The 16707-nt window shown below is 36.6% G+C and overlaps 1 protein-coding gene across 1 annotated transcript in view; it reads left to right on the top strand.

The window, feature by feature from the left end:
- Positions 1-11492, top strand: part of AHI1 (Abelson helper integration site 1) — a 92883-nt gene extending 81391 nt beyond the window's left edge. Inside the window, exons 25-26 of the mRNA XM_032185281.1 lie at positions 6437-6516; positions 10441-11492. Of these exons, the coding sequence (XP_032041172.1) occupies positions 6437-6516; positions 10441-10669 (309 nt within the window). The 3' untranslated portion in view covers positions 10670-11492. The remainder of the gene's footprint in view (positions 1-6436; positions 6517-10440) is intronic.
- Positions 11493-16707: the final 5215 nt, after the last annotated feature.

Here is a 16707-nt window from a genome sequence, read left to right as displayed (position 1 = left end):
CAAAACAAAGCAGTAATTTAAAATATCTATTAAAATCATAAGAAAATATTCTTCCTAGTATATTTATCGTTGAAAAAATAAGTCAAGGTATAAAATAATGATTATAAGCATGAAAAAAATTGTTTACTTCCTAGAACTACATTGTTATTACATGGTTTGGATAATTTAACTAGAGATCATCAAAATTTGACTCTATGTATATTTAAACAAATTTTGAGATTATCCCTGTGTTCACATAAATAATTCATGTTCTCACTTTCTTTCTCCAGAGTAGGTTATAAGACAGCCTAGCATCTGTAAAATAACCTGCCAAGCTATTGAGGCTTTTTCTCTGGGCTTGAGCTCTTTCAATGTGGTTGTTTTTGTGGACTCGCAATTTATTAATTATAACTAAAAATTAAAAAGCGTAGCAAACTTACTCAACAATATCTCCAAAAATGCTAGCTAGAAACTTTGCTAGTTTCATCAAAAATGTTAATTTTATAGTTCTGATTCTGTTTTGTTTAATTGTGCCTTTCTTCAGGTTAGTGGGAAACAATTAGTGACTGATCAACTGTTAGGAAAAGGAGGGACTAGAAAGAGCTGAGAATCTGAGAAACATTTATAAAAATTAGCAAGGTAGATTTTTTTTTTTATCAATAGAGCTGAAGACTTTCACACATCAGATGTGTGTTTTGAAGATACAGAGAGGTTGCAGACCCACTAAAATGTGATATTCAATTGAATTAGAATGGTGAAGCTGATAATTCTGGACTTCATTCTTGCATAATGTGATTACAGATCTCTTCTTCTAAAGGCATTGACACCTTCTGGGCTGAAAGATACCATGCATTTTTAGAATCAGTCTGCAAAGTTGCTGTGTGGTCTATCTCAGCAGCCATTGAATAGACATTATAAAATAGATACAACTTTGCAGATCCTGGTAACTGTTTTGATTGTTCTGGAAGAAATCTTTCTTACAGAAATTTGCGACTAGGAATAGACTATTTTCCTCAAGCAAAATCTGACCTTAACATATTTCATCTTTTTATTTCTGTAGTTTATTTTTAGGTACTCTATTTTCCCTTTAAAATGGAGTTTGTGCTATTCAGATTGAATAGTATTAAGCAAGTGTTTTGCTACTTCAGCTGGTAGCACTTTCCTTTTCAGGTCCAAAACCACCTCTGTGGTTCCTATGAGTTCTGTCTCACAAATGTTTGTGCCTGTGTCTACAGTGTTACTTGAGCTATTGAAAGAAAAGCTATTTGTTTAATAAGCAAACTAGTATCTATTGGGAAAAAGTCAAAGATGATATGACATCCATAGTAATTTGCTGTAAGTGACTGTGGTCTATTTAAAGACAGGAAGAATCAGGCTGAGACACTGAACTGACGAAGCAGAACCAAAAATACTATTGAGCGACATTTATATTGTTAAGATAGGTCTCAAAAGCAAGCTAACTTCTCTCTTCCCCATTGTTTTCTCCTCGGGTCCTCATAGCCTCTTTCTGAAGAGGATTGAACTATTTTTATGCAAATTTTAATGCAAAGCTGTAACCACAGTTGAGTTCCCAGAGGCCAAGACTTCAAGGCTGAAAACACCTGTTCTGAACCATAGTGCTTCAGTCTGAAGCACCTTGTCTCCACTCTTCCTCCTTTTTATTTTGCTGTCTCTCCAACAGTCTTCCAGTGATTTGATTTCAGAGGTATGGTATTTGTCAGTATTCAGTTGTGACACTTAAAATTATGATTTTCATCCGCTAGATTTCCTGTAGGTCTCTCCTAGCTGTGAGCAGGCACAGGATTTCACAGTATCAAAGACTGGACAAGGCAAAGTCCTCTGTGCCTGTGGCTCTATCATTCCTAGATGTGGAAGCTAGTGAATGTTAGCATAGTCCTGAACACTTCAGTGGTCTAGCTGCTTTTCAAGGGAAAGAAAAATTCATTTCAATGTGTCTGATGTACACAGAGCTGCAGTTCTGCTAGGTACTTGTAACTGTGGTAATAATTTTAGACATAGGGGTGACAATATGGACTTAGATAGGCAGGCACTTAATATTAGAGAACTTTATATATGAAGTTCTCTATTTTTGCATTTTAAATAAGAAGGCCAGGGCAAAATAAATCTATGCAATTCCACTAGCAAAACTTCCTGTCAATTATTGATTTAATGGGGAAATCTTTGGAGAGGTACAGAACAGGATAAATGAATAAGGAGTGTGGTGTGGTGTCACAATCAGTTCTCCCAAACTTGACTCATTAGAAAAATTTTGACAGGAGGCTTCAATATAGGTCTCGGGTGGTAAAGTATGTTAGTATAAATCATTTCATCCATGGACTGCAATAGAAAACAAAATATAGACTTAATACAAAAAGAGTTTAATGTCCTAAAGATTAATTTAAATGACATGGACATGTTTGTTCTTGCTGTCTGTGATCCAATGAATCTTTAATTAGATGACGTTCTGTAGAAACAGCTTCTATGGGAAAGTTTACTTGTACAGAGTAGGCTATAGAGCAAGAGCTTTTACTTTTATGGCTTGCATCACCTAAATAGAGGAAGAAAATAAATTCAGATTGCCTGTACTGCTCCATCCTGTCCATCTGCCTCGTGACATGTCAGATTACCTCTCCAGACCTCAGTTATAGAAACAACTCTACGCAGCCTAGAGGAAAATACTGCAAAAATCTAGTTAGGATGAGACTTCTGATGGTCTCCTGCCTTTCTGGTGTGCTGTATTTTTCAAAGGGTGGAGAATTAGAATAAGGCAACAAAACAGAACACCACTGGTGGCACTGCACAAGGACCTCATATGTTGTACTGTGTTCAGTATTTGTTCTTGTGAACAGAAAAGTTCAAGATATGAATATTAACTATCTGACACATTTACTGTATTTTTTATTTAGAACAAACACAGCCCTAGTAATTTGGTTTGAATGTTTAAGCTCTGCACTGTGGATGAACTTACTAACACCATATCTGTTACAATGCAGTTTGCTGAATCTTAGTACAGACACGCTAACAACAGTGGAGAGGTGTTTGGAGCATCCCATGAGGTCTGCCCATGCAAAATAAGAGGTCAGAGAGGTTTAGAAATAGGGAAAGGAGATGAGCAGTCTCCTCAGCCCTCCATACTCTAAGACTTCTGTTGCCTGCTCCTTATATCAGCGTGCCCCTGGTGCACTCTCCATACACAAGTGTTACCACGGCCTCATTACCTGCATACCTCCTGCCTGCCCCCCTACCCTCCACTGCCTTATTCACTGTGCTCCTCCTCCTGCTTTCATCCTCTTGCTGCACCATCTAGTTAATGTGCTGCCTTCTTGCATCTGCCCCCACCCCACTTATTCCTTCAGTACTGTTACTGCTTGCTTACATCGCTGGGATGGGAAATGTAGGTCGAGGACTAGGCTAAGAAGGACGCAAAGATAAGTGGGATAGGGAAGAACAGAAGGTAGTGGCAGTGAGATCTGCTTCAAAAAGATCTTGTATCTGTGCAGTTCCTGCCTCATTACGTGCTTGAAAGTTTGTAGGAATGAGGTAAGAAAGCTATCATATTCAAATAGTACTCTGGAGAATTGGGAGTCTGTCCCTACATACCCTAGGAATTCTCATTAATTACCATGCCAGCTGAACACAGGTTTTGCAAGGTAGTCTAATTGTGTGCTTTCTTTCTTTGGTACCTATGCTGAAATGCTGTGCTTGACAAGCCTATGTAACAAGTAGTTTTTAAAACAGATCATAGGAACTTTCAGTTAAGAAGCTTAATTTAGTGGGTATTTTAACCTCCTGATTGTAAAACAAGTATAATTTTCTGTGTTTTGGTATTTGAAAGTATTTAAAAATGTAAGAGATGTCAGTCTTCTGTAGTGTCATTTAAGGGAATTCTAGCAGAATGGGCTTTGGAAAGATCCACACTTAATTATAGTATTAGTACAATACACTTAAAAATGGAACGTTTAAAAAAAAAAAAAGTTCAGCATTGTTCACATAGGATTTTCAGGGAAAAAAATCAGTTCTGACTGCAAATAAAGGGAATGCCTTATTGTGTATGGCAAGGAGCTACAAGGTTATGAATGATGTAGGAAGTATTAGCTATTTGAGAGTCATTCCCTTTACATCAGTCACTTGTATTTTCATATGAATGGCATTATATTTCTTCCTTTTGTATTTAATTTTACCATTGACTTAGTCTGAAGCTTATTTCTGTATTAACAAGCATTTTGTCTGTGAAACAGATTTTTTTCCTACTTCAGCCAATGCTACACTCCTACATTTTAATAAGCTTGATTTTTGTCTAAATTAATCTAGCAAACTTATTTCAGCAGACTACTTCTAATGACTAATGTTTGCACATGGTTGTTGTGGGCAGTGTGCTTTATATGATTTCAGTAAGTCAATAGGAGCTTGATCCTGTTTCTTCTAACTCACCAGTAAAATAATATTAAACTAACAAAATAATAGTAGGGATCAGGACCAAGACAAAAAAGTTCAAATTTCATTAAACTACTTGCGTTGACTAGGTTTTATTTTATTTTAATTAATTCCATTTTGAGTTTAAGAAAGTAATTAAACTCTTCAAGACCTAAAACTGAGGTTTGGGAAATATGAGCTCTGGTTCTAGTATAGTCTTTATTTATGTGTCAAGACAATTTTAATCTGTGCCTCACTTTATCCAGAATTAAAATTGGACAATAGCACTTGACAGTGGAATTTTAAGTGTTTTTTATTAGGGCTTTGAAATCTGTGATGGATAAATTTAGTGTTTGAAAACAGGGTATTTTCACTCTGTTTCAACATACTGAAACAAATGCTTAATTTATTAAAAAAAAAAAAAAAAAAAAAAAAAAGAAAAAAGGTTGTGAAGCAACCCATTGTTTTCTGTTTCCATTCTACGTAGAGTGGCTATCACTAGAGTGATACCTTGCATATGAGGTCATACAAAATGAAATAAACAGTTGGCAGACCAAAGTGTCAAGAACTATCTTTTTTTTATCTTTTATCCTTTCTGTTACTTCCAAAAAATCTTGTTGACTTTGTGGCTACTTATTTAGATGCCGTATTGTTGTCAGGCACTCTAGTGTTGCTGAATGGCACTCCCTTCCTAATACTGCTCCTATTTTACCTAGCCTTTCCAGAGCAGTAACATCAATAACCAACTCTTTCCTTAAGCAATTCAAGCTGATACCAGAACATTAAACATCTTATTTACAAGCAGATGAGTACATCTATGCTTGGCAGAATTGAATGGGCCGATCTTTTTAACACCAGGACCATCTGAGAAATTCAGAAACAATGAGGTTTTGCTTTAGGCAGGCTATGAATCTGAAGCTGAACTAAAAAATCATGAGCATGGGCCAAGTTAGTTTCAAGCTCATTCTTCTCTTCAGTCCCTGAAAAATATTACTTTTTGGAAAGTACCGAATCTAATCTGTCCCTCCTTTCTCTGGCCTAGGGTTCTACTACATGACCCTTTTTCTCCAGGTTCTTTGTAGGGACCGGTTGCTACTGTCACAACAGGTGCCTGGATACAACTCGTGTTTTTCTTTCATGCATACCATACCAGACACTTCCAGAATGTAGCAAACCTGTCAACCTGAAGTCCACAACAGTTTTTCACTGATAGCATTGTGTGCTGTGCTGCTTTCCACAGTTCTCCTTGGTTGTGGTGCTCTAGAGGCCTGTGGCTGGATGTGTTTGTATGCCCTGTTCCAAAAAAGCAAATTTTGAGTGAGCTGTCAGGCCTGTCAGTTGTGTTGGCTTCTGTCCTCCATGAAAATTAAGTTGTATGGTTTAGATAAAGACATTTGTGAATGGTCTGGGTGGAAGGAAGTAGAGAAAATAAGGTGTCAATGAAGACAGTAAACTCAGGTCTCATACTAACTGAAAAAAATCTAGCAAGGACATGATGTCTTCCTGATGGAATTAGAAGAGTGTTTACAGAGGGTTAGTTCCATCTTTCTTTTTTTCTTTTTCTTTTGAGCCCTGAGTAGTAAAGTAACCTGGAGTTGTTTTTTTTTTGTTTGCTTGTTTTTTTTTTTTTAACATTTTTTTAAAAAACTTTTTTTTTTTTAAAAAAAGGCTAGACATCTCTTGTTAAAACTATGCAATGAGATGGCTTTTTAGCATTCTCCAGTAGCAGAAATAACTTACTCTCTTCACAGACTGTTTGTATTTTAAGCTTAGCAGATTCATAACTTCTTGTTTCTACACATACCTGAACTGTCTTCTATTTGCAAGTAGTTTTTTTTTTTACTTAAAAAAAAAAAAAAAAAAACAGGCTACTGTTTCCTTGTTTGTAACCACATAGGAGTTAACATTTTATGGCTGATAGACATTAGTTTTCAAACAAGGTATATTCTCTCCTTATTCAGGAAGCTGGTGGGTTTTCAATGTACATGTGTTGGCCCCATTGTCTTTCTTCTTTTTACCTTCCTGCTTTTTTTTTCTTTTACAGATGTCACCAGTCATCAGTAAGACGGGGGACCTGAAATGTATCTCAGGGCATGACACAGATAGAGACTCACCTGCGACACAGTAAGCAAGAAATTTTTGAAATGATTTGCAATGTTACATCTGTAACTACTGTTAGGAAACTGTCTTAGCAAGCAAATCAAGAAGGTAACGTTAGGATACTTACTCAAAAAGAGTGCTTCACACTTGAAAATGAGAAGGAAATAACTTCTATACGCATGTACAAACAAATATATACCATAATGTACATCAGAATAAAAATGAAGGGACACGGGATTGTCCTGTGGCTTTTCTTCATTATGTATTAGACTTTATTGATACAAATTAAAAAATATTTTTACACCTTCTAAAAAGTAGTACAAATTGGAAAAGGTCACATACTGAGAAGGTGCAAGCTACCATCTTTGATTGTGACACTTGCATTTCTTAAAAATTGTGTGCATTTGTTGTGTGCTGTAAGCAGATAAGATCTCAACATTTTGAACAGGAGCTGCTACAATATATTTAGCTACTGCAATCATTTGTACCTGGAAAAATACATCTGAAAATGCTTCTTGAGGTATTTTATCTACCACTTTAGGTATCTGTCATCTAAGCAAAGTTATTTCACTGATTATTTTCCAGACTGGTCCTCTAACCCTCCCTCAACATTGCAGATGCAGTTACATATGTAATTTTAACATCTGTAAATCCTAAATGATTTTTTTTTTTTTACCTCTCCACCTGTATCTAGACTTGAATATAAATTGTGAATGGAAAGTTCAACACTCATGTTTGATGAGAAAGGGACTGTAAAACTATAAGTTGGTAATAAGTTGGTATAATTCAGGGTTGAATTTTGAGCATGACTATTCTGATAGGACTTAAGGAAGGAAATGCCTTAAAAGTACCAACTTAAAAGTACAACTGTGACAGCTGATACAATCTGTCAGAAGCCATTATCAAAAATTTGATGACTGAACAGTGTTAGTAGAACTTCAGCAAAAAACTTGTTTGACTGCCTTTTCCCGGGCAACCACTGACCAATGCGGGACCACTGATTTAAAATGTGGAATCACAAATTATTTAACGAAATTCAAGAATTTCAAGTCATGTCAAATGTGAAATACTCATTTTAATGGAAGCTAAGTCTACCCTGAGAAGAGGTCAGACTGAAGTGTCATGCTAAAGAAATAGACCCCAAACTTCTTCAGTTGCATTTCAAAAAGTTGAGGGAAGCTGCCCGCATGCCTTTGTTGCTGGAATGTACTCCCTCCTCCTGAACCTTTGGAGTAGGAATGTTACGGAGATGGCAATCTGAAGTCGTGCTTCATGTCATTGCTCTCTCATCTGGACAAAGAGCAGTGTTTCAGAGCCTCTTTCACAAACTCTCAAGGCACTGAGCCATTTATACCTGACTGATGGTGGGGGAGAGTGAAAGATGCTATGAGATAGTGTTTGATGCTGTACCTTATAAGGAGAGAGCTAATATGAAAAGGAGAAAAACAGATGTTTCAGTACTACAGTGCTGTATTGTATTTTGCTTCCCTTTGACCAGGCATTCTAGGCTTTGTTATATATTAGCTGCCTTGAAAATACATACTTTGCAAGCTTTTCCATGGACTAGAACACAGTGAAATGCAATTCAGTTGTCTTTTATTATAGCAGTGACTGCAAACACTATGTGGTTTTGTTTTTTGTTTTTCAAAAGAGTCCATAAGTTCTTGCCCTGTTTTAATAGCTGGAAAAGGATATTCTTCTCTTTGTCACTACTTTGAAAGACAGCTCCATGTTTCTGTTTAGAGGTTATCCATGTAGTACACGTTAGTCAAACATCTCAGAAACATGGCTGCATATTTTTCATTAAAACTGTCACTTCTCTGTGCCTGAAATGATGACCCACAGAGGCTGTGACAGGACTGTAGTTTTCTTGTTCACTGCAGCTGGTTTGTTGAAATACCTAGAAGGTGACACGCAGGCAGGAGTTAAGATTCTAACTGAAAAAGTTTTCTATTGTAGCATCTAAAAGTGATTTCAATGTGACTTGAGATCCAATCCAATCTGTAATTAAATATTTGATCTAAAAGTTTCAATTTTCTTCCTGTTTTCTGTGAAAATATACTTAACATCCATGTCACATGCTAATACATAAAAGGAACTGATCAGTAGCTAAACTTCATAGCAATCAGTTCAGTTGTGATTACAAAGTATGCAGTTTCTCTATGGAAAAGTGACCTCCACAATTCACACTATATCTTTCTTTGAGCTTCCAAGTGGGTGTTTGATGTTTTGCCTAATAGAGAACACTATTCATTATGACCACAGTACCTGCTGCAAAAGAAACTGAAGGGCAAGTTCCGCTGGAATATCTATCATTCAGAATTTCCAGATTTAAAATACCATTTTGCAACATGAAAACAAATTTTATCCAGGATAGCAGCGGATTTTTATCTTAGCCAAGCAGTTAACCTGTCTTCTGCAGACTCTAGAAAAAACAGAAATGTCTGTATAATAGACAACTAAAATTTTTATCGAAGTATCTCAAAGGTTAGTTACATTACTGCATCTGATGTGATGTTCAAATAATAAAAAGATGAAACCCTCTTCTCAAAATCTGAGCAGATTAGATGTATTCCGAAAATCTGCATGATAGCCTCACTCCTTGAATATTAAAGATTAGATACCATCTCTCAGCACAGACTTTTATCTCCCTAGATGTATTCCCATTTCAGTTTTTTTGAGCTGCACAAGGTAGTGCTCTCTCCATAAATTTACAATGATTACACATCAAACCCATCTGAACACTCAGTTTGGTAGAAAATTGTGCTTATTGGCTAATTATGATTCTGATCTCAGGTTTCCTCAGGTGACAATGCTTTTCAGCTTGTCCTAGGAATCCTAATGCAGAGGGTCTTAACTTCCTGAACCTTTTCCCTCAGGATGTTCTGGTATTAGAGCTGCAGCAATTCACATTTTCATGAATAAACAGTTTAGGTTAAAAGAAATAAATAAAACTTACGGGCAGGTAGTATTAATTCCATCAGGAAGGTCAATATGTAAACATCTTAATCTGTAAAAATTATTACATTAGCACAATATCACCATTAGTAATGGTCTTACAGCAATGTTTTTTGGGAGACTACACCATCTCATTGCATTCTTGATTCCTCTGCTTGTTTACATATTTCAGCAGCATCCAAGATTAATAGTTCTGGTCACAAACAAAGATCAGTTTATGCTACATGTAATACTAATTTTAAACAAAGACAGTACCTGCCCTTGATAGATTACGTTTAAATTAGTATTGTATATATAAAGTTACAGCTTCTGTCAAGAATGGGGATGCATGGAAAAAGTGGTGTAACATCTGCGTAGTCCCTGGCAACATCTGCAAGACCAGCCTGTTTTCCTTGTTTGAGGCACTAACTAGTATAAGCACAGGAGCTTGCTTTAATTCTTTTGTCATTATATGACATCTGAGAAGCATGGATAGACATAATCACTAATTCTATGAACATATCATAGGTTAGGTAAGTTCAAATGGGAAAAATAATCTTTTGCTCTTTTCCTGCCTGTCGTCTCCCATACAATGGTTAAATAAATAAAACATGAATTTCTCTTAAATTGCAGTTATTTTGGTGTTTGAGCTTAGAAAAGTGCAATGGATTTTATCCTTGGAGGAGAATGGTAATTTGTGTGTTTAATGATGTGTTGATTGTTGAACAAGACTTGCTGATTTTTAAGATCATGAGCAGTTCTTTTTATTCTTTTTAAAGCCATGCTATGACATGTTGAAAAGCAGACTAATAGAGTGGTCTCATATTTTGTCCTCATGTTTTTTCTGTCTTTGTTCTTCAGTGGAATGGTAGTTTTTGTAGCTGTTTGAGCATTGTGCTCAAGGGGGACAGACAGACAATTGCTCTAACGCATCAGCTGTGTGTGGAAAAAGCTCTAAATTTGAGCTAACTTTGTGTTTCTTTTACTCTTTTTATATCTACTTTCCCCTAGAGGTGTAAAGAAAAAGAAGAAAAGGATACAGAAGAACGAGACAGAAAATCAGCCCAACTTAATGGGTCTCGATTCTCCTGTATCATCAGTTACAGCTAATGGTGTTGAAAATGAACCTACAGCCCATGGGGTGGAATTGAAGAAGAAGAAAAGGGCAGCGAGAGGCTCAAACTTGAGCACAAGTGGAAAGACAAATATTGCCTTTGAGCCTGAATGCTATGACGTGTAGTCATAATTTAATTTCAAATACCAATGTGGCATTCAATATACACACAGAAATGTATTTGAATGATGCAACTTCAATCTTGTTTCTAAGATTGACAAGAAAAAAAAACAATAAAAAAGAACTAAAATACACAAAATGGTGGCAGTTGTGACTTAACAGTGGTGTAAGCCTGTTCAAAATAATTTTGATCAGGGTTTCTTGAAATTAACAGATCTTGAATGTCCAGTTCCTCCGTGGACTGGTAAAATCTGAAATGCACTTTCATATTTCATGAGAATCCCACTAACAAATACAATGTTAACCATCTGGTTATATCCCAAGTTAGGCTAAGCAGGCATTTCTGTGGACTGTGGATCAGTCTATAGTGAGCAGAGAATTGAGTCCAAAAGTGTGATCTAGAACAAAACAACCCCAACCACAACAAAAGTTCTTGAATTAGCATTTTATTTATTTGTATATAAAATAGAACAGTGTTCAGAATGGTGAAGTTCCAAAGGAATGCTGACACTACAATGTACCTGAAAACATGAGCTGTTAATTTATTTTTTTTTTCTGACGTGAAATATTCACTTGGACAACATTGTGCAGCACTTAAGCAAATTGTTGAGTAACTACCTATGCAACTAGTCAGACTTCAGCGGGACTGTTCATGCTTTCCAATCCAAATAAGTGTTGCAAATTCCAGGCACTTATATTTTCAAATGAGATTTTTATGCATATAATAAAGGTGCATTGCAGTTTTGTCAGAGTTCCTGGCTGCTTTGGCAGCAGTCTTGCCAAATATGTGTTCTTTCTTCTGAATTAAATATTTCATTATCAAACTGTGTATTTTGTTATACTTGTAGTCTTTATTCAGCTGTACATGTCATTAATCTTTTTTTTTTTTTTGCTTGAGTATTATATTGTGAACTTTTACTAATAACTTCACTAATTATCTACAATTCTAAATAATTTATGTTTTATATTAAATGAAACACTTTCTATCAGTTAGTGCTGGTATTTTTTCTGGCTGGTGATGTCCAGTTTATTTTTACTCTGCTAGGAAATTCTTTCTCCTCCCCCTCTGAAGCAATAAATAACATAAAATTAGAAAGCCCTTATTTAGTAGACAGGACACTTGATTCCATTAAAAAAAGAAGTGAAAATAACAATGTTGGGCACTGATGTGTGAAATGCACCCAGATGCAGAGCACTAGTTGCTATATATTCTAATATCTTCCCTGCACATGTTAAACCAGGCAAATCCGTAAACCTGTTTCTTTTGAGTAAAAAGGAGCAGCAAATGTTCTTTTGGGCCCCACTGGTAATGGTTCTTTGCTAGCAGTCCCAGCTCTGCTTTGCCTAGTGCATGTGTATGGAGTTCTCTCCTAAATGGGACGCGTGCGTGTACTGGAACATTGTGAACATCTCTTTCCCAGTCATAGGTTCTGTAAAATTATCTCAGTCCAGGGACTGCCTGCTTCCAGCAAGGCTCCTTGTTTCTTATGCCTCTGCTTTTGTAATATATTCAAATTCACAATTCTGCGTGACATGCGGGATTTAAACATTTTAGGAAAGAGAAAAATCTCAACATCTTAGGTTTCTTTAAAATGTCCGGGGTCGCACTTAAAAGAAGGGCAGAGCGTGACATCAGGCTCCACGTCAGGGAGAGCTGAGCATTAGCCAAGATCTGGGAGCTCATCGGAAGGCATTGTAAAATGTTAATTTGGCATTGTGGATGCTGAAGACAGAAATAACACTTCAGATAAACACCACAGAGAGATGGTAGTTCTAATCAAAGGCACAGCACCTCCTTTCATGCTTGCGAACTAGGGCTCCAATTATGTTCACTGCTCTGAAGCTGAATAGAGCTGCTCTGCCACACTTTCCAAATTGAGAGGAGAGGCAGCAGTAGTGTCTTCCAAGGCACAGTTCCAAATAACAATTAAGCAGAAGAAATCAGATAAGAGCCAAACATGAAAATGCAGGGAGTTGAAAATAAACTTTTCATAATGTTTTCTTGTAATTGCAATATCTTTTGTTTTGTTTTTATAATTTTTTTCCTCCCTACCACATGGTTGGCTGGATTTTTGTATTGCTTTATACCAAATCACTGTGGTATTAGAGCTTTCTGCATTCATTTACCAGAAAATGAACAAAAATAAGGACCTGCAATTAAAAAAAGTTGAAGTGTTCTTTCAGCATTTAAGTTAGAACCTTCAGACTATTATTGCTTCTCAACAAATTATTAACAGGGCACACTAGAAATTACAGTTTTTACCTTTTGTTCAGAAATATGGCTAATATATTCATTGTAAAAACAGTTTTTCTTGAGAGATTCACCATTCTTCAGATGTTGGTGTTGGCATTTTAAAGTTTTTCTTTTTAAAAACATTATTTTTTTCTTTTAAAGAATAAAACATAGTTCAGACTAGAATAATAGTTTAGAAAAAGTTTTGAAATTTAACTTCATATAATGCTTCTTGTTTCTATGTCAATGCAACCTACATATTTTTCAAATCACTTCAAAATGAACATTGTGTACATTTGCTGAAAACTGTACAAGTAATTAGAAGAAGAAAAGAATTAAAGAAGGATTCACGTTACCTCCTGAAAATTTTCTTTTTTTTTTTTTAAGCTTAATAACTACATTAAGTACCCTAAAACATGAGTGCCCTGCAAAATTGCTCCCTAAACCGTGACTTGAAATACCAGAATTATAAGCATCTGTTTGAGGAATTTTTACAGGGTGATACTAGTTCATTGCTAGAACAACACAGATAAAAACTGGTTTAAAAAAGGGTAAATATTAGATATTTATAACTGCCTGGTGATAACAGCACAGTAGGTCTTTCATTGTTCTGGCGTTTTTAGATTTTATGTGTGTGTGGTTACTACGTACAGCTCCTATTACATTTTTGTAATTTGTCAGAGGTACTGTGAAGAGTGAATGTATAAATTAGGAAAATGGGAAAGAAAGGATGGCACATTTTTCCTGTGTTTCCCCATAGCCATCAGGTTGCATTTATTTTTTTCCTTAAAGTAATTTGAGGAACAGACATCATAAAACACAATAATTGTATTTGTAGCATCACTTAATTCAGAAGGCAGTAGGGGATGGATCGCAGTCAAACAAGGGCTAATGAGAACACAGAGGAACATGACAACTGAAAGTCTCTGTTGACTAGTGAACTAAATCTGCCGGCTGGACCCAATTGTCTGACGGAGAATTGAATGTCAGGATCATTTAGGGTTAACAATGGCCCATTACAAGCGAAAGCAGACAGCTATGAAAAATAGCCGGCATGGTAGCCATTCTGCAGAGACTGTGGATACAAACTTGATAATGAGGCACTTCATTCACTACATCCTTCTGCTCTAATTACTAAGGTGAATAGGAAATACTTCATTTAAGGCGGGAGCAGACTAAAGCAAAAACACTTGTTTGGTAAACACAAAGAGTGGTGGGGGGTTTTAATGATCCTTTTCTAGCACATATGACATTAGTATGTGTGCAGTACAGCCTATTTTGTGGATGTGGGAGGAGATAGGAGTATTTTCTGAATAGTAAAGGCAGGCTGGAAAGGTTCACGTACAGGCTTGTACTGAGGTGTTTTTCCTTAGCGTTCTGTCCAATGGCTGCCCAGAGTGTTTTGGACAAACTAATTTATGGATGTACACCTGCACTTGTAAAAACATATTGCATCAGTTCAAGGACTTTTACTGCTTGAAGTATAAATATGTGCATTAGGAGCAAAACTGCTGCATGTAAGGAATAGAAACAAGTGGAGGTCTGAGAGAGGGAAATAACCAACTTAAGAAGAAAACTACTCTGTGGGGGAGACTTGCAAGAGTGTGGCAATTAGAAATTGGAACTTTAGAAGAAGGAACAGAAGATAGCGGGAAGGCGTGTTATAGCAGAGCTTTGGTGGCTTCAGTCATGTTTTTTGGGCTTTAGAAATTAAGATATTTAACCACTTCACCTTTTAATACATTTAAGTGTTGTGCTATTTACAGGAGCTTTTTAAGTGGACTCTTAGAACGCATGAAGAATATTCTCCTTTGGTTTCCCAACAATTTGTAACTTGGCACTGTCTTATCTCTGAGCTACAGTCAAGAAAGCGCCATGTATCTGGCTCATACCCCAGCTCATGCTGGGGTAGCTGAGGCTTTGGTTCCCTAATTCTGCTTCTGGCACAGCTCTTCAGAGGGCACCTTTCTAGTTATTGCCTGTTGCAGTGCGCACCTCTGCCTTGATCCATTCCCCTCCAGACTCTCCATCTGCTTTAGAATAGCTAGACCAGCGATGAGATGTTCACACCAACCATGTAGCTGCTGGTTTGAACGTTAAATATATAATCCTTTTCATATGTATAGATGTGCCTTACTCACAGTGTTTTATCCTTCATGCTCTCTGTTCTGTGCTGGTTTGGTTGCTGCCTTCCCCTTCAGGATGGTCTGTTCTCCAGCGGTGACACGTATGTTGGGAGTTCCAGTCCTGCAAGCTGCTCAGGGTAAATAAACCCCTCTTCTCAAAGTTTCAGCAAAGCTGGCAAGGCTTTCAGTAGCCCCATCATGGCTGTAGTTTGTCAATGAACATACACTAACTTGGATGACTGCAAAAATAGCTTGTACTCATAAATGAAAATATCTCTACTATGGAGTTTCCATCTAAAACTCCAGCTGCCTGTTTGATGGCTTTGGTGTGCGTGTGTGTGTGTGAGGACTTTGTCAGGCCAATGAATTTGCACTGTGTTTGGTTGGGGCAAACAATTTACAAGGTCTGTCTAATACTCAGAAGAAACTGCAGATGCCACTTTTAGCGGAAAAATGTTTCCACACCGGTAAAGCAGTATCAGTAAAATCTATGCACTGAGAAGACATCAAATTCTTGTTGCACTTATATCGCCTGCACAGGCAGGGAGTATAATAAACTAGTGTGTAGCAGCTGTAAATTTTCTGAGGATTTATCTAACCACAAATACATCGAAATGGGGAAATAGGGCTATATTAAACTGTGCAAGATGCTGCTGGAACTGAGCCATTTCTGCAACATCCTGTAATTAATTTATTATGACAGGTCTGGCAAACTGAAACACCCAATACACTTGCGACAGACTGTTATGATATAGCTGTTTGAAAACCCTGTAGTCACATAAAATGCAGGTATAGCTGGAAAGGAAAATTAAAAATATATAATAATAGTAATAAAAAAGCATCAGAGCACAAAATATTACCATGATTTTTCTGAATTTAGAAATATTTCCCAGAGCCACATTCACTAACACCATGGAGTGGCCATGGCAGAGTCAGTGCAGGCAGAGGTACTAGCTGGAAAGGAAATCATTGCAGAATATATTGGCTTAGATCCTACTCTTCTGGGAGTCAGAAAGGCAGTTAATGATGTTCTGTGGGCATGTTCAGCTAAGGAACCTCTTTTTCACATACTTTGTGAGTCAGTGCAGGCCCTAGCCATGTTTTCTGGTGATGAAATTCAGTGTTGGAGCTGAAACACTCAGTGCTGGTTCAACTATTTTTCAATCGCTCTTTATCGTTGTTTCTTTGCCCATGCTAAAGACATTCTGTTTAGTTTAATAATAGTAAGAAGGTTGCAGTGAAATGCTGTTAGTTCAGAAGAGAATGAGTACAAATTTCTCACAAATCAAATTTTCATTCTTACGGTGATTCGAATAAGACCTCCATGCACTGCACATCTGTATAATTAGAAGAAAATTCCTCTTTTTCCCTTCCTAAATTTTGGTAAGTAGAATAGGTAGTTTTGCTTCCTTGCTTGCACTTCTTGTTTTAATGTGCACAAATTAAGCCTTTGTCGGTTTATCCGCTGCTGCAGGTGAGAGGTGCGTAGTAAATGCAATTGGTTGTCATCGCCACGTGTTACTCACTTGGCAGTGGTTATTTTTCATGGACTGGAAATGTTCCTTTAGTTCCACTTCTAAGTTTTTATATTGCCATTGCATCATCAGCTTTTTTTTTTTTTTTTTTTTTTTTTTTTTTTTTTTTTTCTCTGCATTTCATCAGTGTTTTTGACACTTTTATGTGGA

This window comes from Aythya fuligula, chromosome 3 (genome assembly GCF_009819795.1).
Source record: "Aythya fuligula isolate bAytFul2 chromosome 3, bAytFul2.pri, whole genome shotgun sequence".
Taxonomy (NCBI): domain Eukaryota; kingdom Metazoa; phylum Chordata; class Aves; order Anseriformes; family Anatidae; genus Aythya; species Aythya fuligula.
This window is presented reverse-complemented; position numbering and strand designations above follow the sequence as displayed.